General features: G+C 41.7%; 1 protein-coding gene across 1 annotated transcript in view; it reads right to left on the bottom strand.

Moving 5' to 3' along the window:
- The window catches only part of LOC126484877 (odorant receptor 4-like), an 81,636-nt gene that overhangs the window by 47,916 nt on the left and 10,509 nt on the right, over positions 1–23,211 (bottom strand). The window contains exons 2-3 of the mRNA XM_050108473.1: positions 16,686–16,894; positions 13,097–13,196 (exon numbers count right to left, since the gene is read on the bottom strand). Of these exons, the coding sequence (XP_049964430.1) occupies positions 13,097–13,196; positions 16,686–16,894 (309 nt within the window). The remainder of the gene's footprint in view (positions 1–13,096; positions 13,197–16,685; positions 16,895–23,211) is intronic.

Raw genomic sequence — 23,211 nt, 5'->3', positions numbered from 1 at the left:
TTTGCACAATTCACAGTGACTGTTTCCATAGATGACTATCTGATTAAATATCATATTCACTTTCTTCAATCTTATCATGTTCGAACACAGAGAAACATCTCACCGATTCATGGTCACCACTGTCACGAAGTTTTCTGCAATAATTTTCTGGCATTTTATATCAGGAGAACAGATACCGCTTATCACCTTCCTTACGACTAAGGGAAGAATAAATTATGCACAAAAATATTCGAGCATAATTCCGTTTACTTACTTAAAATTGAATATATTTTTTATTTAGACTGTACCTTACTGCAGCAAACAAACGCTCACTCGTACTGGGTCATGCACAATAATAGAAGAACGCACACTCGCGTCAGGCTACTTGCTCAATAACGGCAGTTTTATCATCAATGTGGAACTACAATACCAACAATGACTCTGATAACACTATCCCAAACATGCATACAATAAAAGAAAATAAATTTCAATAGAAAGTTTCAAAATACCTTAGGCAAAATCTCTCGGGCCATTTTTGACGTGAGTAGGCCCCATTTTTTTGCGTTACATAAAAAAAGCGCCACACACAAGAACGTAAAATCGCAGTTACATGCTTTAACAAACGTTACAGTCGTGCAGTGTTGTTACATCTACTGTTTTTGCATGAGATTTCCGGCTTTCTACAGAAAAACCTACTGCTGAAAAGCAAATAACAGAGCAAAGCTCTTGTTTTTTTTTTTTCATACTCATTTCTATCTCTTCAAAGTAATTTTTGGCGAATTTTTAAACATCACTTGATAAACTCTTTCTTTCTTCCATATTAATCAAGTTTTGACCATCTCTTAGGTGCATTCCTCACCCCAGAGACTTCTCTCATTCAACTCACGTGCTGCGTCAAGTTGCTTTAAGTTTATCCATCGCATGGATATTACTTAAAACCCCTTTTTATATGTTTATAATACTTGCCTGGGTGACGGTAACCCACCGTATGCCTGGCTGCGAGAAGCTAAACAGATTCTTATGCCATAGGATAACGACACCTAATAGCCCAAACTGGAAATAAAATGTCATTTATTTTCTTACAATGTTTCTAAGCTGTCAAATTAAGTCTACAGTTGCGCATTTGTTATTCGTTCCAAAAAATAAAGCTGCTCACATGGTATCTGTATTTTCGTAGCTAAAATTATGCGAAAAACGTGGGTACCAATGACAGACACCCTTCAAAGGCTGAGATGTCAAAGCATTATAGGGTAATGAAGGTAGTGAGATGTGTCTTTTGGTGTAGACTGTCCTGAGTTTCTGTAATGGTATGAATGAAGGGTTCGGAAACTAAATAATGTAAGCTGTTATTGCGATGCATACTGCTAATAGTTACTGTCTTACAGCGTTTCATTGTTGACGTTATGATTTCTCAGTTCGTTGTTAGTTGCGCGTGGTGTGTTTCTGTCCCTACAGTTAGTGAACAAAGGTTTGAAACAGTTTGTTTTCGTGATAGTTAAATGTGGAAATCAGTGCACCTGGAGCTCGGAAAAGAGTAAAGTACACTTAAAACTACAAAAGTCGTGGGAAAATAAAGGTAAATTGCAGTATTGCCTACAACGTATGAAAAAGGGCTATATTTTGCGTATGTATGGTGTGTGAAAGTGAAACAAATATTTCTTCGGGAGGGAAAACTGCTCTTGATATACGTATAGAAACGCGAAGACATGTTGTGTGACATGCTGCAAGACTGGAAAAGCATAAAACTTTAACTTCATTCTCATTCCAGGACCCAAATGTCAGCAACAAAGTTAATTACGGTACCTGTATGACGAAAACAACAAAACTGAAATTATATTTCTATCGCCAGATCTTTCGGAATTTTAAAATTTGTTAACAATTCGTAGCTCATAAGGAAAGAAAGATTATATGTGAACAAAATCGGAACGTAAAGAATAAACGATAATAAAACGAAACTAACAGCCGATCGGCTACGTCTGTGCATGGACTCATTAAGAAGGATATCCCGGGTTAGAATCCGTTTCAGAAATGCTTGCCTGTCTAGGGAACGAAAAAGTGACCCTCTCGGTTCCCACGTCGTTAAGTGCTCTCATTTTCATAAACTTGAAATCGCTACGTATGTAATAAAACAGTTGAATGACAATAATGCTTCCAAAAATTACGCCTTAAAAATTCAAATAACGGTTAGAACCTGTCAGGCAGTAATCAGTAATTTAAAGTAGCTTAATGATGTATTTCTTTTCACTTGCTGAAAGGGTTATAGCATATCTTTTATTGCAGATGCAAGGGTAACTGTTGTACCTGACTGAATAGTCCTAAAGGGACATGATAACAGTAACAATGTCAAGTGATATTCCTGCGTTTGGTTTGCTATATAACACTCCTAATATTACGGTCCGCCCCCGGTAGCTGAGTGGTCAGCGTGACGGAATGCTAATCCAAAAGGCCCGCGTTCGATTCCCGGCTGGGTCGGAGATTTTCTCCGCTCAGGGACTGGGTGTTGTGTTGTCCCAATCATCATCATTTCATCCCCATCGACACGCAAGTCGCCGAAGTGGCGTTAAATTGAAGGTGGAGGTGGCGGGGAGGGGAAGGGGGAGGGAGAAGATAGGAAAGGAAAGATACTGATGATAACAACTGCATCGTGACTTTATGCGGAATCAGCGGCAGCGAGTGAAAATAGATGTCGTACCGTAACTCGAATCCGGGATATGCTGCTTGCTAGGCACTTGGCGGCGATCACTGCGCCACCCGGATACAGTGTTAATCGCAAAATGCGCAGACTATCTCGGCCGACCCACATACCGACCGAGCTCCACCACTTATCAACAGTCCTCGTCCATGCTCCCCGTGCTCGCTAATTTTAGTTTCCATCTAGAGGTCGAACGTAAATATGTATCTGATCTGATGGTTGTGGATTCACAGACCATCGATACACCATGCATTCAAATATCTAATATTATGTCAGGTAAGTTTGCAAGATTATACGAGTTCCATTGAGCGGGCGGAAAAAACTATTTCTTTTGTTTGTACTTATGAAAAAGCAAAGTCTTGGAAAAATTAATATCTCTAAGACTGATGTGCCAATTAGGCTATTCTTGTTATGGCATCAGCACTACATGGATGCAAGTGTACTCAGTGCATCATTTTGCCAGTAATAATTGGATCATTACATTTCAGACTTGTTTCCATTTTATAAAACGACAAACCTCTCAGTCCTCTTGTTTTAATTATTCATAATTCAATTAAGTTCTGGCAGTTTAAATTAAGTTGGAAGAGACTTGCTTGGTGGCGCAACGACAGAGCGCCATAAGCGTTCTATTGTTATTTATGTTGTTATTAAAAACCCAAATACGCATTTTAATTCCAAGTCCGATTAACATTTTACGAAATGATTTCTTTTGTATGAACTATGTGCATCGTCACTCATCACTAAGCGCACAGTTAACTAAGAATCACTTATTGGCGTGAAGCTCAGTTTTATTCATTCTACTAAAGCCAATGAAGATAAGAAAAAAGTAATCGGCGTTACAACAATTTCAATTACAAATGAGAGTAGTTGAACTTCCAATTTTTTTATCGCCTTTGGAGTGGATCCGTTTGTTTGAGTCTTTATGATACTTATAATCTGGGAAATCAATCAATTTATTTATACTAAAGAAACCACTTCAGGGTCATTTGTATTGTGTGCCCGCTGGTTGTGCTTGTGAGTAGTTGTTGGTTGTCGTCATTGGAACTATTGCCATCCTGTGCGATCTTAGAGTGGGTGGCGCTCATTGAATAATTTTTGTACAACAGCCACCATTTAGTCAATTTCACGACTACTGCAAATAAGCGCCACATTTGAGCTTGAAAACCTCTTTTATCTGGTGCCCATTGCATAACTGCTGTACGACAGCCATCATCTGTATTCTTCTGGGCCTGCTGCGTAGTATATTTATTTATTTTTTGATCCAGCATCAACTGATTACAAAAAATAATAAAAGTATTCTGGATGTTGTGCTATTATAATTCAAAGTACGCTGCTAAGTTTGTTTTATTTTTACAGGAGGCCTATTTCAGCTGAACAGGCATCAAGAAAGTTATGTCTGTTGTGGCATCCATGCAGTGGTTCTGTCACTGTGTATCTGCTGGTTAATTACGTTCCTTTGGCGTTACTGGGTTAATAATCGTTGATTATTACTAGACGGGCGATTTTTAGGTTGTAAAAATGCACTACATGCGCCTAAAATAAGCTTTTTCAGTACCTCATTTAGGCTACATAATACCTATAATAGACCCTAAAAAGTATTATGCAGGGAAACTAAACAATATAAAAAACTGGTTGCACATGAGCACACTGTTATTCATTCAAAACAAGGAAAATGAAAATACACGCAGTTGGATAACATAGCAAACAGTACACGACTGTAATGTTCAAACTGATACCAATCTTTTTAGGTTTTCCAAGATAAAAATGTAAGACGCTTAAACCATATATTGAAATACGTGTAATATCTAATTAAATAAATGCGCGATAAACCAGTAGTTTCAAATATTCAAACCATTCAGCTTCACAGTAAACAACTGAAACCTTCTCTAGATTTTCCAGAGAAAAACTATGACACTTGTCAGTCAGTGTTAATTTATATGTCGAAAAAGAATGTTCTACATCAACGGATGTGACAGGGGCATACTTCACTCTCGCCACATGTTGGACAGGAATGCTGCGATCAGCTGGCCGCTGTGACCAAACCGTTCTAGGCGCTTCAGTCCGGAACCGCGCTGCTGCTGCGGTTGCGGGTTCAAATCCTGCCTCGGGCATGGATGTGTGTGATGACCTTAGGTTAGTTAGGTTTAAGTAGTTCTAAGTTCTAGGGGACTGATGACCTCAGATGTTAAGTCCCACAGTGCTCAGAGCCATTTGAACCATTTTGAAGATGCGATCAGGGGAGCTGGCTTTTCCGCCAAGTGTGTATGTGTACTGCAGCGCGCAAGTCCTTTAGGCCGGTGTTCTTCTGCAAAACTTTCTGAATTTTTGCCCGTAAATTTTCTTTTTAACTTCTTCCAGTAAAGAAAAATTCTTGTAAATATGTCTCCCTGAGCAGTCTAACTAACGCGGGAATAATTCTTGGCGCAGATGTGTAGTTGGCTCTAATATAAGCTAAGTCCCTTGGATTGAGGGATCTCTGAGTAACTGTTTCGCTGAAGTTACAAAGGCCGGCATCCACCGGTAGATTTTCAGTTACCTTCTGGAATGTTGGAAGATTCTTACTATAGTATTCCGCTGCTGCTAACCACGTGTCCAATCGAGTAATAACAGGTTCAGGTGGCAATTGGAGATTGTCCTTTGAATGCTTCTACCCTTGATAGTTCTTTAACAAAAACTTACTTTACCGTGAAGATTAATTTATTTCCCTTAGAGAATTCTAGCTTTGAAACATCCTGGCAGATTTTAAAACTTTGTGCCAGTCAGAAAGTCGAATTTGGGACCTTCGCCGTTCGCGGGCAAATGCTCTACAAACTGCCAGGAAATTTCATATCAGCGCACACTCCGCTGCGGAGTGAAAGTTTCATTCTGGAATTCTAGCTATTCTTGCTCTGCTATATGATTGATATAATGTGCTACAAAAATTACATACGGCATCTAAGGGTAGAATACTACTTTATGCAATTTAAAAGCTGCAACTGCATATGCAGCGGCATCTGTGAAGGCCAGAAGCACCTTGTTTTCGTCCACCTCATTTGGGTATAGCTAACGTGACCATACATCCCGCTTTGGGCGGGACAGTCCCGTTTTCAGGCTGTCTGTCTTTAATATTTTTTTGTGGAATCAAAACTTTAAAAACCTCTCTCACACCGGCCTGATTTAGCTTCACTGATCAGCATAGTAAAAACATGCGTATATTAAGGGAATTTTCATTGACAAAGCAGGCTTATCACATTCACACAGTTCAATACTGTTCTATCCTGATTAAATTGAGCATAACTTAAATTCCATAAGGCAGTGAAGCAATTTCGAAGTCTCGGTGCGACGAAAATTGTCAGTCGATCTCCTGGAAACATTTGTAATAATTATTAACTTTCGGTGATCACATGGGGAAGACCGGAGATCTGCTGGTAAGACCGTGTTAGCCTATTTATTTGAAGTAACTGGATATCTTGAGCATACAAAACGGCAGGTTCGTCCAGTGTAAATCAGACGTTCCCCACTGATCCCGTGCAACACAGCGTAGTAAGCAGACACTGTCAATAATAAACAGTTAAATAATACGCGAACACACTTACTTTAGTTTAGTTCATGTATTAAATTCCTTCTCATACAGAATCTCATCAAGATGGCGACTAGCCCAACAATACATACATATACAGGGTGTTTCAAAAATGACTGGTATATTTGAAACGGCAATAAAAACTAAACGAGCAGCGATAGAAATACACCGTTTGTTGCAATATGCTTGGGACAACAGTACATTTTCAGGCGGACAAACTTTCGAAATTACAGTAGTTACAATTTTCAACAACAGATGGCGCTGCAAGTGATGTGAAAGATATAGAAGACAACGCAGTCCGTGGGTGAGCCATTCTGTACGTCGTCTTTCTGCTGTAAGCGTGTGCTGTTCACAACGTGCAAGCGTGCTGTGGACAACATGGTTTATTCCTTAGAACAGAGGATTTTTCTGGTGTTGGAATTCCACCGCCTGGAACACAGTGTTGTTGCAACATGACGAAGTTTTCAACGGAGGTTTAATGTAACCAAAGGACCGAAAAGCGATACAATAAAGGATCTGTTTGAAAAATTTCAACGGACTGGGAACGTGACGGATGAACGTGTTGGAAAGGTAGGGCGACCGCGTACGGCAACCACAGAGGGCAACGCGCAGCTAGTGCAGCAGGTGATCCAACAGCGGCCTCAGGTTTCCGTTCGCCGTGTTGCAGCTGCGGTCCAAATGACGCCAACGTCCACGTATCGTCTCATGCGCCAGAGTTTACACCTCTATCCATACAAAATTCAAACGCGGCAACCCCTCAGCGCCGCTACCATTGCTGCACGAGAGACATTCGCTAACGATATAGTGCACAGGATTGATGACGGCGATATGCATGTGGGCAGCATTTGGTTTACTGACGAAGCTTATTTTTACCTGGACGGCTTCATCAATAAACAGAACTGGCGCATATGGGGAACCGAAAAGCCCCATGTTGCAGTCCCATCGTCCCTGCATCCTCAAAAAGTACTGGTCTGGGCCGCCATTTCTTCCAAAGGAATCATTGGCCCATTTTTCAGATCCGAAACGATTACTGCATCACGCTATCTGGACATTCTTCGTGAATTTGTGGCGGTACAAACTGCCTTAGACGACACTGCGAACACCTCGTGGTTTATGCAAGATGGTGCCCGGCCACATCGCACGGCCGACGTCTTTAATTTCCTGAATGAATATTTCGATGATCGTGTGATTGCTTTGGGCTATCCGAAACATACAGGAGGCGGCGTGGATTGGCATCCCTATTCGCCAGACATGAACCCCTGTGACTTCTTTCTGTGGGGACACTTGAAAGACTAGGTGTACCGCCAGAATCCAGAAACAATTGAACAGCTGAAGCAGTACATCTCATCTGCATGTGAAGCCATTCCGCCAGACACGTTGTCAAAGGTTTCGGGTAATTTCATTCAGAGACTACGCCATATTATTGCTACGCATGGTGGATATGTGGAAAATATCGTACTATAGAGTTTCCCAGACCACAGCGCCATCTGTTGTTGACAATTGTAACTACTGTAATTTCGAAAGTTTGTCTGCCTGAAAATGTAGTGTTGTCCCAAGCATATTGCAACAAACGGTGTATTTCTATCGCTGCTCGTTTAGTTTGTATTGCCGTTTCAAATATACCGGTCATTTTTGAAACACCCTGTACATCCTCCTTTCACGACTAATCGGCAAGAAGTCCCCATTCTTTTCATAAGAGAAAACATAGATAGCAGAGAAGCTATTCCATGGAGAAAATGGACGCTCCAAGGAATAATTGGGCTTGAAACTATTTTATATTGATAATCAGTAAGATAAGAAGAGATATTTCGAGATATGTACTGAGTTATATAATTTATAAAATTTCTGAAAATATCGCGTAGAGACCACTGCAAGAGACATTACATGTCCTGTGTCCCTAGCCAGAGCAAAAATACCCCACTTTTGCAAACAGACCAAACGATAATTGATTAGACGTTCCCCCTACCCGTTTATATCCATTACATTCGAAAGGCGTTGTTAACGGCGGCGGCGCGAGCGGCGCGGCGTGAGAAGCGAGAGCGAGTAACATGCGCGAGCGAGACAGATGTGACGGTCAACTCAGCCAGGTCCGTAAATACAGGATGTACATTACGCCGGGGAACACTTTCAATTACTTATTGCACAAGAACTAAACATTGTACAGATGTCATTCATATTGCAATTTGAAGAGAAACACTGGAAGTTTTTTTTACAAACATTCGATATGCGAACCATGAGTGACATGGCAGATGTCAATATGGTAATCGAATTCTTGCCATACCCGTCCCAGTATGGCATCGTTGACTGTGGCAGTTGCTTCCCGTATTCTCTCCCGGAGCTCTGCTACATCGCGTGGTAGAGGCTGCACATACACCAAATCTTTAATGTGTTCCCACAGAAAAAAGTCACACGGTGTCAGATCTGGTGCTTTTGTCGAACTCCAACATACAAAGCTCGCTCCGCACCTGAACTCGCCATGTTTGCGACTATCGCTGACTATCGGAAAATTACCAAACTACGCTGTGGCGGTATACATGAAAACAAAAAAACAAAAAAAAAAAAGATCTGGGTTACTCTTCAAATTGACACGTGTATGATATCTGTACAATGTTTGGTTCTTGTGCAGTAAATAATTGAAAGTGTTCCCGGACTTTATGTCAACCCTGTAATGTTTAGTTTTAGCTTGTATTGGAATGTTAGGGCGCGCGTGCACAATCAAAAAGCTCATTCAACGTTTCGTGTTTGTAAATGCCTAAACGCAAGTATGACTTTAACATTACTGTTCTTTGCAAAATAAGTATACATATATAAAACAAAGGAGTGATGCATCTGATGTTACGTGTGAAAAGTATCGTACTGATTTAAGTGTTGCTCATGATGGTGCTAGCGATATCTAGAAACATTTAAAATCGGAAAAATACAGCCTTTTCGATCAAGCTGTTGCTTTCATCCCGTCAAATGCTTTCTTGCCCCCCCCCTTTTTTTTCGATAGAACCGATATGCGGACATTGAAGGATTTTGATGTAGCTGCAGCGGAAGCTGCATGGGCGTATCACACGATTCAAGAAAACCACAGCTTTCGCTCAAATGACTGTGCCGCTAATTTAATCCAAACATGTTTTGAGAAAAAAAATAGATGTGCTGGTACAAAAGTCCAGGTTATTGTAGTAAATGTGCTGTGCTGGATGAACTGATAGAGCATCTTTGTGAAGCCCACTGCATTTCTTTATTAACGGATGCTTCAGATCATGGCTCAGTAAAATTATTCCTGTTTTGATTCGATATTTTTTACTTTATGAAGGTGTGAAAATCAAGATTTTAGAGTTTCAAGAGCACCCTGCTGAAACATCGGATACTGTTGTCGATTATTTCAAGCGTATTTTATCGTACAATTATTTAAGTAAGAAAATTGTGCCACTTTGTGGAGACAATACTAACTGCAATTTTGCAGGAGACAAAAAGGGAGTAACGATGTTTACGCAAAATTGAACCTATCACTCGGCAGGCGACTCATTGGGATTCGATGTCGAGCGCATACACTTCACAACGCGATCAAAACAGCTTCAGATTGTCTCCATAGGAACTTCGGATGTATCGTTGTGAAAATTTACTAATTTTTTTACAGCTACAGCGTTCGGGTGGAAGTTCTCAAAGGGTTCTATGATTCCAATGACACAGAGCAGCAGAGACTGCTGGGCTACAGCAAAACAAGGTAGCTCCCGTTAAAGCCGGAGCTTGAAGGAATTTTAAAAATATGTCAGCCCTTAAAAAGGTATTTTCGGTGTATTGATAAAAGCTCAAATATTTTAAAAACATTTTTCGAAAATATTGTATTTGATTATAGTTTTCGCATGCACAGGCAGTGAGTTTCCATCAGACGGTGTTAAAAAATGAAGCATAATGTCTCCGAGATATGGCACGTAGAGATATTTCGCTTTTTCTTCTCCACACCGCCCGTAATCATATAACAAAATTACAAGAAAATGACGCTGTTGTTCAGAACGTAGAAGTTGCGGCGGCTGAATTTTATAAGACTAGTAAACAATACTTGGTTCTGTGTGTCAGTTTAGTGGAAACTTAGAAGTGTTTGATCGGGCAAGTTTGACAAAAGTACCTACATGGGAAAAAGAAATACAGAATGTAACAGACTTGCTGATTACACAAAGATTTCTTAGCAGCGACCAACATACGAACGTGTTCAATGAGTTTTCGCTTGTTTCGAACTGCGTCACAGATGAAAAAATACCAAGCTGGAACGCTAAAAATGTTGCTACTGAAGACCATCTGGTGGAGTTGTTCACACATGTCCGTGAGAACAATCTGAACTGTGCGGAATTTCGTACAAGAATTCAATACATTTCATGTTTGCCTGGAAGTAACGCACCTGTTGAAAGAGTTTTTACTCTAACGAATAAGATGTGGGTAAGTGACAGAACACATTTAAATGTGGCAGATATGAAAGTCAGTTTGATTACCAAGACTAACATCAGCAAATTATGTGTTAAGCTCCAATTCAACTTGAAAACTGGACTCGACGTTTTGAAACTGGTTTCCTCCGCCGACAAATATTAAACAAATGCCCCTGCAACTGCAATTTAATGTTGATTAATTCAAATTATATATAATTACTACGTTTTTATCATATCCTTATTTTTGGATAAATTATAAATAGTAAAATAAGTTTTTTCCTAAATTCTGCAGGCGTTCCGCTCTTGCAAAAACAAATAAATAAATGGTCACATTAGGTATAGCACCTTCATGAGCCCATTGTTGACAAAGTGTGCAATTGTTTCTTAGTTAGTTTTTTGGAGTTGTTTTGAACAAATGAAATAACCCCTGGAAGGTGCATCTTGCAAACAATCAGATTTGCAATGTACCTGCCAAGACTGTCAGTAGTTTTATCAGCAGAAAACCATATTTAAGACTCCATAATATCTTCTCGGATTCTGTGCAATGCGTTAGTGTAAGTTGAATCCACATAATTTTTACGCAACGCTGACTCTGCAGGAACAGACTGATGACAGTACTTATAAAGAAAACCTTTGGAAACAGGACTTTCTAGTTTTTCAAAAAGGGGCACTTGTTGTCCAAATAGCACGACACATATCACTACAGAATCGGTTGTTTTTGGTGGATTCACCAGATGTCTTTATTATAGGCGTTTGTTTCAGTTTTGGTATACCTGAACATTTGCCATATGTAACGCTCCATCTTTATGTTGAGTTAAGTAGGGTTCTTTATCACTGGAAACCTAATGTAAGAAAGAAGATGCTATATAGAAGTGTGTATAAAATATACTTGGTATTTTTGAGGGTCAACGGTACCTAATTTTAGCAAAATAAAATAAAAAACATACATCACAGTTTAGCAGTTTAAGTTTTCCAACTATCCTGTATTGAAAAAAGATTTTTGTTACAACACAAAACTTTAAAATAATAAAATGCGTGCCATTTTTTAAAAAAAATCATGCTTTGTCCTATAGGTACGACATTTTCAGATTACTTACCTTTCCTTTTCACTATCAAAACTGAACTCAGCAGTGTAGGAGTTGTAATAAAAGTGTTCAATTGAGTCCCGGTGTCTCTTACTACAATTTTAAATAAAATTTACAAAATAATCTGCTTCACAAATGCTCTGGTGTCGAAAGATGTGAGAAGAAATTCGCAATACTGAACTGACAAGAAAAAGTAAAACGCATAAAAAAATTAACAACTGACCGCTTTGTTGCGTGCTTGGTAGAAAATTATTTTTTACTTCTGTCGTATTGTACGGTAACTTTGGCAGCACAGCCTTACATCAGAAAACTTGGAACTAGCTCTTTTCTTCCGTTGAACTATTTTCGCGCACTGGAACTAGAATAGATTTTGAACAATGACACTTCCTACGTTCATTGATACGCTACGTATTACATTAGTTTGGCGGTTGGATAGCAAACATTTGCCTCGCTTTCCTACAGTGAGAGTCAGTGAATAACAAAAGAGAGAGGCGAGGATTTTTTTTTTTTTTTTTTTACTAGGCAGTTTTAACTTTCCCCTGTCAATATCTATTTTTTTTTCATGTGAGGTCAGTTCAAAGCCTATTCTTTGTAGAGACAGGCAGCTGGTCAGGATTCTATGTGCTACAGGTTTATATATATATATATATCGCCTTCAGTTCTCTTATCTTCGATTCTTGTACGCAATTGTGATCTTCTGGAAATACATGTATTTTATGTCTCTTTAAGATACAGGTAACTTCTATGATTTTAAAGCAAAAATAAACAAAAATAAGCATTAACTTCGAAATGAGCCGCTTTAGATGCTGTAAAATTAACGGTTTCGAGTTTAATTTGTAATGAAACGCGAAAGTACAAGTTTATTTGCAACTAGGAACTCAGGAAAAGAGAGGGTTTAACCTAAATGTCCGCGTTCTAATAATTACACATACATCCTCTGCGCACCATAGTATTAAAACAAAGACTTTTTGAATTTCGTTTTTAGCTTGCAGCCTAGACACTCGCTGCTCAATGATCCTGCACTGGTAATGAGCCCGCGATACATGACGCGGAGTACAGCAAACTGCATGTGATAATACTAATACCAAGTACACTTTTAATAATAATCTTGGAAATTTCACAAGAACATAAAGAAATTATTCTCAACACAATTATTTGTCATGTGTGAACTAAATATTCAATGTGGTAGCTAATGACGATGAGCAATTGTGAACACGACACTTTATCAAAGAAACACTAGACGGTTTTGAAAAACGAAGCCCTAGATGATTGTAAGCGTGCAAATGTTTCCAGATTTCGCTGCTTTGTGAATATTAAAAACAACTCAAAAAGAAATTTGGGCATTTATAAAAAATAGTGTAAGATAGCTTACTGTTGTGGCCATGAAAGCAATCATGCACATGCGGATTGTATTCTCGAAGCACTGGAGGAAGAAGCTGGGACCTGCGCATGAATTGAGCTCTTGGATTGTGCTGTAACACACACAAAGAAGGCCATAGAAATTTTTATTTAGGAAACATTATTACACATCAATTTATAGCCCTGCACAAGAGTTTGACATGTCACTATTCAACATTTGCTGTTTGTTTTTTATTTTTATCTTCATTTTCATTACTCTAGATCACATAGCACTTTATACAATTTCTTTCGTTGTTGCTACTTAAGTTTCCAGGACTTTTCCCCCATATTGCTTCTGATGATGGTGTTGATGAAGTCCCATACTCCTTGACAGAGCGTAGGGGACGATGCGGGAGACCCGCTCCGCTGAAGTAGGCAAGGTCCTAGCAGAGGTGGTTTGCCACTGCCTTCCTTTTTTCCTGTGTTCTTTATACCTTCGTAGCATCTTAGCTCATTAACGTTGTAACCGTTAAAATTTTCTAGTTACATTATTTATTTAAGAGCTTTGAACTCCTTTCTTATTGCACTGCTTCAGGCTGTTGTTTACTTAACGTTGGCAGAAATGCCAGAAATATATCTATTGTTTAGTCAGTTATCATTTATTCCAGGGAAATGGTAAAAAACATTAAACTTTTGCTTTGTCACTGCTTTTGATATTTTCTGCATATTTCAATACATCTCATGATTATTTACTGTTCCTCTGCCCACTTCTTTTCCATGACAATCTTCATTTTTCTTACACTCAATCTGCCAAGCGTCAGGGGCATCCAAAAAGTAACGTAAGATTTTTTTCTGAATGCAAATTGCTTTTATTTATGATTCCAATGCACTGTATTATTCCGCACTCTTTTCGCTACAAAACTCTAGTTTTCAGCATAATCTCCGTTCAATGCGACTGCCTTTGGCCACCTTACTAGAAGGCCACGTATACCCGCATGGTACCACTCTACTGGTCGACGTCAGAACCAACGTCTTGCTACCTCAATAACCTCCCCATCATCCACGTACTGCTTCCTGTGGAGCCCATCCTTCATAGAGCCAAAGAGATGGAAGTCGGAAGGTGCGAGATTCGGCTGTAGGCTGGATAAGGAAGAACAACTCAATGAAGTTTTGTGAGGTCTTCTTCGGTGAGAAAACTTACGTGAGACTTCGCGTTGTCAGGAAGGAGAAGTTCGTTTGCATTTATGTGGCGACGAACACTTTGGAGGAGTCACGACTGTGTGCGGCCGGCGGGCACGCGGGAGATCGGACAGGTCTGCACGACTTTGTTGCGGCAATAGGCGCCTCGCCCAACGACTCACCGTGCTTTTGTTTACTGCCATTTGCAAGTGCCTTTGCACATCCATATACAATGGAGTTTGGTGTCGTCCGCTAACATAGGAAGTTGATCTATTCTCACTATGCTCACTCATGGTATAATAACGGATTTTGTGCTTTTATTTCCTATCAATATTTTTCTGGTTGCTTTGTTTCGTGACACATTGCAAAGATTGCACGGAGAGGTAATATTTTTCCTTCAAGAGCGACCAAATTTATGGAACCAAACAAATATTCACGTTTCACAATATTTATAAATAAAAATGTAAATAAATAATTTTTTAATGAAAACTGATTCAACAGTAAAAACGTCAGATCTACTGAAGGACGAAAATCCTTGATGTTATTTTGCACGTAAGAAATGATTCAAATGGTTCTGAGCACTATGGGACTTAACTTCTGAGGTCATCAGTCCCCTAGAACTTAGAACTACATAAACCTAATTCAATTAAGGACACCACACACATCCATGCCCGAGGCAGGATTCGAACCTGCGACCGCAGCGGTCGCGCGGTTCCAGACTGTAGCGCCTAGAACCGCTCGGCCACTTCGGCCGGCTGCACGTAAGAAATAAGACACAAAGGATAAAGTAGAAAGGCGCTATTTACTGTCGTCTAAATATTATTTGATGTGTCTGTAGGGATGGCACATACTTTGTCGAGCAAATATATGTTGGTATTGTGAAATGTTTGGACGACACTTTTCGTACCCCTTCAGTTCTCAGCGGCATGGAGAATTTATCACACTACTTTTGTCAAGAACACCCTCTTTATATTTTGCTTTGGTATTAAGAAACTCTATTGTCACTGCTAGTCCCTTAATTCAGTCCGTAATTTCGACTTCATAAACTTAACTGTACCGTTGACGTGCCAAACTGCGCTGCAGACAGCTCTCACAACACAATTTTGGGGTTGACGTGAACGATTACACGCGACAGAAGTTACTCAGTACAGGAATAATACGCCAGGGGCGGTGCTGTACATTCAGTCCTCGTGTAAGAGGGGCTAGGCTGGTTGTTCACTGGAAGCAACTACGTGCGCCTATTAGAACAAACGATTTTTGCCAGTGCGAACAGGACGGAGAGTTTTGCGTCTGCACGGACGCAAAACGTAAATAAGTTGTGAATTTGCGTTTTCCTAGAAAATGAAACCGCAAGCACATTAAGTATTCAGTCCACACGTGCATTCTGGAAAGAGCGTTCAAATAAAGTGTTTTTATTTAACGATGATGTTAAGATAGACCGTTGATGGATCGCTAGGGGTAAAAGAAAAGGAAACTCCTGAGTTTGCTGATAACTAAACTGGTAAGTGACGATGAAGAAGAGGATAATTTGCTCCACACTTATACGAAGCGCTGAAAAAGAAACAGCAATATGCTTTTGACACTGCGTGAGTTAACAACTTAGTTTCCTCGATCTTGAAACGCACCTGTAGTTTTTTGTTATTTGCTTATGAATTTGACCGTCTTGCAGCAACCGTTTCGCCGGCCGGTGTGGCCGTGCGGTTTTAAGCGCTTCAGTTTGGAACCGCGTGACCGCTACGGTCGCAGGTTCGAATCCTGCCTCGGGCATGGATGTGTGTTATGTCCTTAGGTTAGTTAGGTTTAAGTAGTTCTAAGTTGTAGGGGACTGATGACCTCAGTAGTTAAGTCCCATAGTGTTCAGAGCCATTTGAAACATTTGAACCAGCAACCGTTTCACTAGAACGCTGCATGCAACGGATTAGACTCGTTTACAGCTAGTTGGCCTGTCACACTTCACGTGAAGTTCTGGCGCACTACGCATTGTTCTCTATCGGAAAACACCTTCACTATTTTGTCACTGACAAGGAGACGACGCTTTTCGTTGGACGCATGACGTACTACACGGTGCAACAGTATCGCTCCTATGAAATTTCCTGGCGTATTAAAAATTTGTGCCGGACCGAGACTCGAACTCGGGACCTTCGCCTTTCGCGGGAAAGTGCTCTACCATCTGAGCTACCCAAGCACGACTCACGCCCTGTCCTCAGAGCTTTACTTCCGCCAGTACCTCGTCTCCTACCTTCCAAACGCTACAGAAGCTCTCCTGCGAACCTTGCAGGACTAGCACTCCTGAAAAAAAGGATAGTGTGGAGACATGGCTAAGTCACAGCCTGGGGGACGTTTCCAGAATGAGATTGTCACTCTGCAGTGGAGTTTGCGCTCCTAGGAAAACATCGGGGAACCGGCTTAGGAGACATCGGGGAGAACACGCAAAGGCTACGTACCTGAGGAGGTCTCTGTGATGCGCGACACAGGCAAACAGTAGTTTCTTGTGCTCGTCCGTGTCTGTAACCCGGCGAAGGCGGCGCAGGTTCTCGGCGAGGTAGCGCAGCTGGGCGCACAGCAGCAAATGCAGCCACAGCACGAACAGGTCGAAGAACACGGACAGCAGAATGTTCTGGAGGCCCGCGACGTACTGCAGGCAGTGCACCACCTGCGGAACGACATCTCCACTTTCAGCTACTAGGCCTGGCGCGTCCAACTACGCGGAAGGAGGTAGAGCTTATGGCGTTCTGAGTGTCCTTGAACACTTGGTGACGCTCACTCATGTGTTTAGCTTTACCCACGTGCCAGAAGTGAAGGTAACAAAACCGCGATCCGCTAGATGAGTGGCGATCTGTCTTCAGTGGTAAAATGGGTGCAAAATCAGAGACTAAAATTGTACTATCTTTTAGAAAGTGTCCTGAGACCAATATACAACGCACAGTTGACCAATAGATGTCACGAGAGGCGGATTTGCCAACATAAAAGGAGGCGGGGAGTAATGTGTTGTCAGTAGAGTGTACCTTCGAACGTGGACTAGCCGCCGTATGTCACCTGAGACACAGTTCTATTAGAGACATTTCAACCGTTCTAAAGGCACCCAAGTCGACTGTTGTGATTGTGAAGTGGAAACGCGAAGAAATAACGGCATCTGAATCAAGACCAGGCAGACTTCATCTACTAGCCGACAGGGACCGTTAAGTATTGTGGAGGGCAGTTGTAAAAGTTGCATGACATCGAGGAAGGAATCAGTCGCGAGTTCCAAAGTTCTATCAGCAGTCCCCAGGTCGTTATAATTAAATTTTCCCTATTTAACACGTTATAACACGGAAACTAACTACTGTACGAGTACCAAACGTGTAGCATTAGTGTCCAGAGTAAGGGCTGCATGATTTCCACGCATCACAGCGCCACCGTCCAGTTCCAACTATGGCAACCAGGTGCCGTGATAAGTCATCATAATTCATAGTCTCACACACCCGTCCAGTCGCAGTGCACTTGTTTCCTGCCAACATGAGCTTGGACAATAGGAGCAGGGCATTATTGGTGAAGCTCCATTATCAAAACAACAGTAATGCTGCGGCTGCACTTCGAGAATATCGCCGGCTGAAAGGTTTATGGAAGGGACATCTTTCTGCACCGGCTGTGCCGAGTATGATGAAGTAGTCCGAATCAACTGGAGAACTGGGCGTCGCTCTGGGAAGAGGCCGACGACCGTTTGCACCACAGGTGGTTGATGAAATCGCTGTTGCTATGGCAGACAACGCTGCGTGCAATTCCCGTTCGTCGGGCAGTACTCGTGGTGTGTCGCGACAGTTGAACATCCTATGATCCACTGTACGTAAGGTGCTTCGAACCATTCTAAAATGGTATCTGTGCAAGATCCATATTGTGCGGGAGCGTTCGCAACGACGTGTTGACTTCGCCCTACACTTCCTCCCAAGGACTGAGGTTGCCAAAGATTAGCCCTGGACCATTCTATGGACAGAAGAAGCTCATTTTTCTCTGATGGGTGAGGTTAAAACACGGAATTGCCGAGAGTGGGGATCTTCACCTTCAGTCACTATGCATGAAGTTCCTCTGGATGGTGAACACATAGCGGTATTGTTTGGCTTTACGGTTATGTTCATTATTGGCTCCTTTTTTGAACAGGCTGGCGTTCAAAGACGTGCACTGTGACTGTCCAGCGCTACTGCGTTGTGCTTCGCTAGCATGTCATACCCGCCCTGCAGGAAATGAAATGCCGTGTGGCTAGGGCCTCCCGTCGGCTAGACTATTCGCCTGGTGCAAGTCTTTCGAGATGACGCCACTTCGGCGACTTGCGTGTGATGGGGATGAAATGATGATAAGCACAACAGAACACCCAGTCCCTGAGCCAGAAAAATCTCCGATCCAGCCGGGAATCGAAGCCGGGCCGTTAGGCATGACATTCCGTCGCACTGACCACTCAGTGCCAGGGGCGGACGCCCTACAGGAGAGAGACCCATTTAACTCAATAGTTTTCAGGCAAGATGGGGCCCCACCGAACATCGCTCGTGAAGTTAACCTGCTTCTCTCAGATTATCTGCCGATCGTCTGCAAATGCTTAGCCTGCACGAACACCTGATCTCACTCCCTGTGATTTCTGGTTGTGGGGCTACCTGAAGGACAGTGTTTACCAGGGGAACATTCACACTTTTGCTGATCTGAAGCGCAGCATATTAACAGAGGTAGCCAGCATACCTAAGGACCTGCTTCGTTCTGTGAGCAGAATGAAATCCTGCGCTTTCAGACTTTTCTGCGGCGCTGAAGGGCGCCATACTACTAGCCATGCTACAAGCAGTAATCGTAGCGGTATGTAATGGTACGATGTACCGTTGTAGCACATTAAAAGTGTTTCAGTTGATCTGATTCTGCATTATTTCTTTTCACCATGTCCTTGACATTAATGCTACCAAGTTTGGTACTCGTACGGTAATAAGTTTCCTCGTATTACTGTCCGTAAGGAGTTAAAAAAAATAATGGGGTACATACGCCACAGATTCGTGTCGTCATTGCCAAGAGATGCTTGTGGTGGTGCGAAGAGCGACGCCACTGTCCAGTAGACGACTGGAAGCAAGTGATATGGAGTGATGAATCACGCTGTACCTTACGGCAACCCGATGGTAGGGTCTGGGTTTGGCGAATGCCTAGAGAACGTTACCTGCCATTGTGTGTAGTGCCAACAGTGAAGTACAGAGGAAGTAGTGTTACAGTATAGGGGTGTTTTTCGTGGTTAAGTTACATGCGGGAGAATACGAATGCGTTTTACAGCACTGTGTACAGTGTACAGTAGATGAGCAGTTCGAAGACGATGGTCGATTTCATTAGCATGACAGTGCAGCCTGCCATAAAGCAGCATCTGTAAGGCAATGATTTATGGACATTAATGTTCCTGAAATGCAATAGCCTACAGAGGGTCTCGATGTGAACCCAATTGTACACGTTTGGAATGAGTTAGAGCTTTAACTTCGCTCCAGACCCCATCGTCAAAATCCACTACCTTCGATATCTTGCCACAGCATATTGTTAGCAGCGGGACAATGTAGTTGAAGTACATGAAATTAAGATTCCAGAACAACTGATAAGTTAGATCTTAGAGACTGGGCATTTGATGGATGGCAGATAGGTTGGGACAGTGGAAATACTGAATGCTGGGTATACTTCCAAACATCAGAGAGAGAATTCGGATGAATCAAAAGTCCCCAGTGGAGGTATGGTTCACTTTACGACAGAGGACGGTTCTCACCCCAGTACATACATAGAATAGGAAAGATACCGCCAGCACTGCCTGACTGTGGTGATTTAGGACCTCCAGAGCATGCAGCGTAAGCATGCCCATTCCAAGTGGAAGCTAGGAGACATGAATCCCCTCAGAGCGAAATGACATACCTTATTAGATATGCTTACACATTCCATTTACTGAACATAGTCACGAGTAATATATCTAGGAATGAGCTGAACAAGTTCAGAACAGCTTTTAGAAACAGAAATACGCGTATAAGAAACATCAACGGAAGGGAGGGGATGAGTGAGCGGGAATATGCTAATGATGAGGAGGCATGAAAGGACGGCAGTAGTACCGATAGTGAGGAAGAGACAAACACTGCGTGATGAGTTACATGTTGTGCGGAGTCTGCTAATGATTCAAATGGCTCTGAGCACTATGGGACTTAACATCTGAGGTCATCAGTCCCCTAGAACTTAGAACTACTTAAACCTAACTAACCTAAGGACATCACACACATCCATGCCCGAGGCAGGATTCGAGCCTGCGATCGTAGCAGTCGCGTGGTTCCGGACTGAAGTGTCTAGAACCGCTCGGCCACTGCGGCCGGCAGTTTGTTAATAAGAGCGTATTCAACTGCAATTTAGTATTAATATAAATACATTTATTCCTAGTTATAATAATTTTGATGACTCGAAGTGTTTTCCAAGTCGCTAAAAAACTAGACAATTGATTACACATGGTAGAAGTTAGCATGTTTTCCCATTCAGTGCAGACGAAACTCAAAGATGTATCGAAGTAGCCGCAATACACAAATAGCTAAAAAAATTCTCGTAAGAATTAACACAAAATATTTTAATTCTTTCGCTTTTTGTTTCATTACCTAATTTCATCTTATTTTCTTTCTAATTACTTACGTTTTCCTTATATATGTGCTTATTGTTAAGTTTATTGTATAGTTTAACATCTTCGTATTGCATCATTAGAGCTAAGAAAAAATGTATCCTATTATGTAGAATATTTTCAGTGTACTGCTGTATGGTATGGCATGTTTTAGATACATTGGAGGGCAGGCATATGAGGACAATGAATATATAAATTAAAATCACTATCGTCTCTGGTTTTGGCTCTTAAGGAAAAATGGGCTGCCGCTCTTACATAGAACTTCAGACACCTCACTGAAAGTGTCGTCAATAAGAGTTCCTGCTGTCTTAAGGAGAAGGATGGTCACAGCCTTTACTAATGCCCACTAATGGGTATCCAGATATTTTTGATAAGATAGTGTACATCCCACAGAGAGCTCACATTTCTTTTGTCAGTAGTTGCTTGGCCACCACAGGGCTCTGGCCCTTGCAGTGCTACTTCCCTTTCTTTGCTGCAAGTCTACTCTTCAGCTGTTCTTCTCCCCTGTCTGCCTTTCTATCGGAGGGTGTCGTTAATGCTTTGATTTTATTTATGATCTTGGATACTAGTTTTTTTTTTCTTTCTCTCTCTCCCGGTACTTTATACAATATTTCATTCTTCATTACAACGGCATCCAATGCTCAGTCACAGACGCTGCTTGCCTGTGACAAGCTGGGTGATATTATTGTAACTATCAACCACCATAAAAGTTTTAATATACCTAACTGTCACCAACAGAGTTCATGCCATCATAAACACAGTGTCTATTGATGCCCATTAGTAAGTGTCCAGATACTTTTGATCACACCTGCAAGATTGATGACGAGTTGTAAGACAGTTTGGAGTGTTGGGTGTGCATTTTATGTCCTCTTCAGAAGGGACAAAAGGACTATTGCTGAATTTGACCTACCGTTCCTCTTCCAAATTTCACATAAATGCGGATTGTGTAGTGAAGTCACTCCACCATTTGCGTCCTTCTATCTTAGCATCTTTTCTTTCTGCCAAAACCAATACACGCAAAACCTAACACAATAACCATCCCATTGTAGTAGGACCGTCAAGTACGTGCATGGTAGTAGTCTACTGACCACGCAAGGAACGAACTATTGGTGCCTAAGCAGAAAACTCCCCGCGTATGTCACGTAGTACACGCCCGTTGTGCCTGTGGCATGGGGATCGGGGCGACAGCTATCTGGCCAGGTTGCCGTGGCTGTGGCTGTTTGGCGGCTGTGAGGAGAGCCCCCATTTGGAGTGGGTGGCACCAAGGCGGATTACTCGCAAAAGAAGCGGATCAAATTCTCTTCTGCTGGTGGCTGCACTTCTTCAGCAGTCTCTTCTGAATGAAAGGATTACTGCAATGCAGAAAGATATGACCGCACAATGTTTCTTTCCCTGGCTAAGCAATGTAGAGCTAAGAGATAAGAGGAGAAATACTCCCTACAATAATTTGTTTGCTCTAGGACTGACGAGGATTTCTTTATGGCCTCAGAGCCATAATTATTTAGTGAATACCTTGAGAACAGGTCTCAGGAAACAGCAGCTTTTTCGAAAACGAAAAGTGGTTCACTTCTGATTAAAACGGCATCCAATGCTCAGTCACAGACGCTGCTTGTCTGTGACAAGCTGGGTGATATTATTGTAACTATCAACCACCATAAAAGTTTTAATATACCTAACTGTCACCAACAGAGTTCATGCCATCATAAACGCAGTGTCTATTGATGCCCATTAATAAGTGTCCAGATACTTTTGATCACACCTGCAAGATTGATGACGAGTTGTAAGACAGTTTGGAGTGTTGGGTGTGCATTTTATGTCCTCTTCAGAAGGGACAAAAGGACAATAGGGTTGATACTGGGGCCCTCATCTTGATCTCTGAAGGCAACTCGGTACCTGAAAAGATCAAGTTGATGGTGTATTTTCCCCCTCCGATGACGTGATTTAAATGCCTGAGATTCATCCATATGGATTGTGGATGTCAGTTGCAAATGACTGCTCTTACTGCCTCTCCCCTTCCCCCCCCCCCCCCCCACCCCCCACACTCCCTCCCATCTGTGTCAACTGTGGGGAGCATCACTGCCCCTGATTACTGGACTGCATCGTCTTTCAGAGAGAAAAGAAAATCCAACAATACAAGATTCTGTACTGACTTGATTATCAGGAGACCAAGAAGAAATATGACTGTTTGCTTCCTGTGTGTATGACAATGATATATGCTGCGGCTGCTATGATGTTATCCTGTCTCACTACAGTAAAATTCCTGTATATATGGTTCTCGGGCGAGACGTCGGATGTCATAGTGAAAACTCCACAATATTTCATCAGCGCAACTGGCCGAC

The sequence above is a fragment of the Schistocerca serialis genome, chromosome 6 (assembly GCF_023864345.2).
Source record: "Schistocerca serialis cubense isolate TAMUIC-IGC-003099 chromosome 6, iqSchSeri2.2, whole genome shotgun sequence".
NCBI classification, from domain to species: Eukaryota; Metazoa; Arthropoda; class Insecta; order Orthoptera; family Acrididae; genus Schistocerca; species Schistocerca serialis.
The sequence above is the reverse complement of the archived record's forward strand: the minus strand, read 5'-3'. Positions and strand labels throughout refer to the sequence as shown.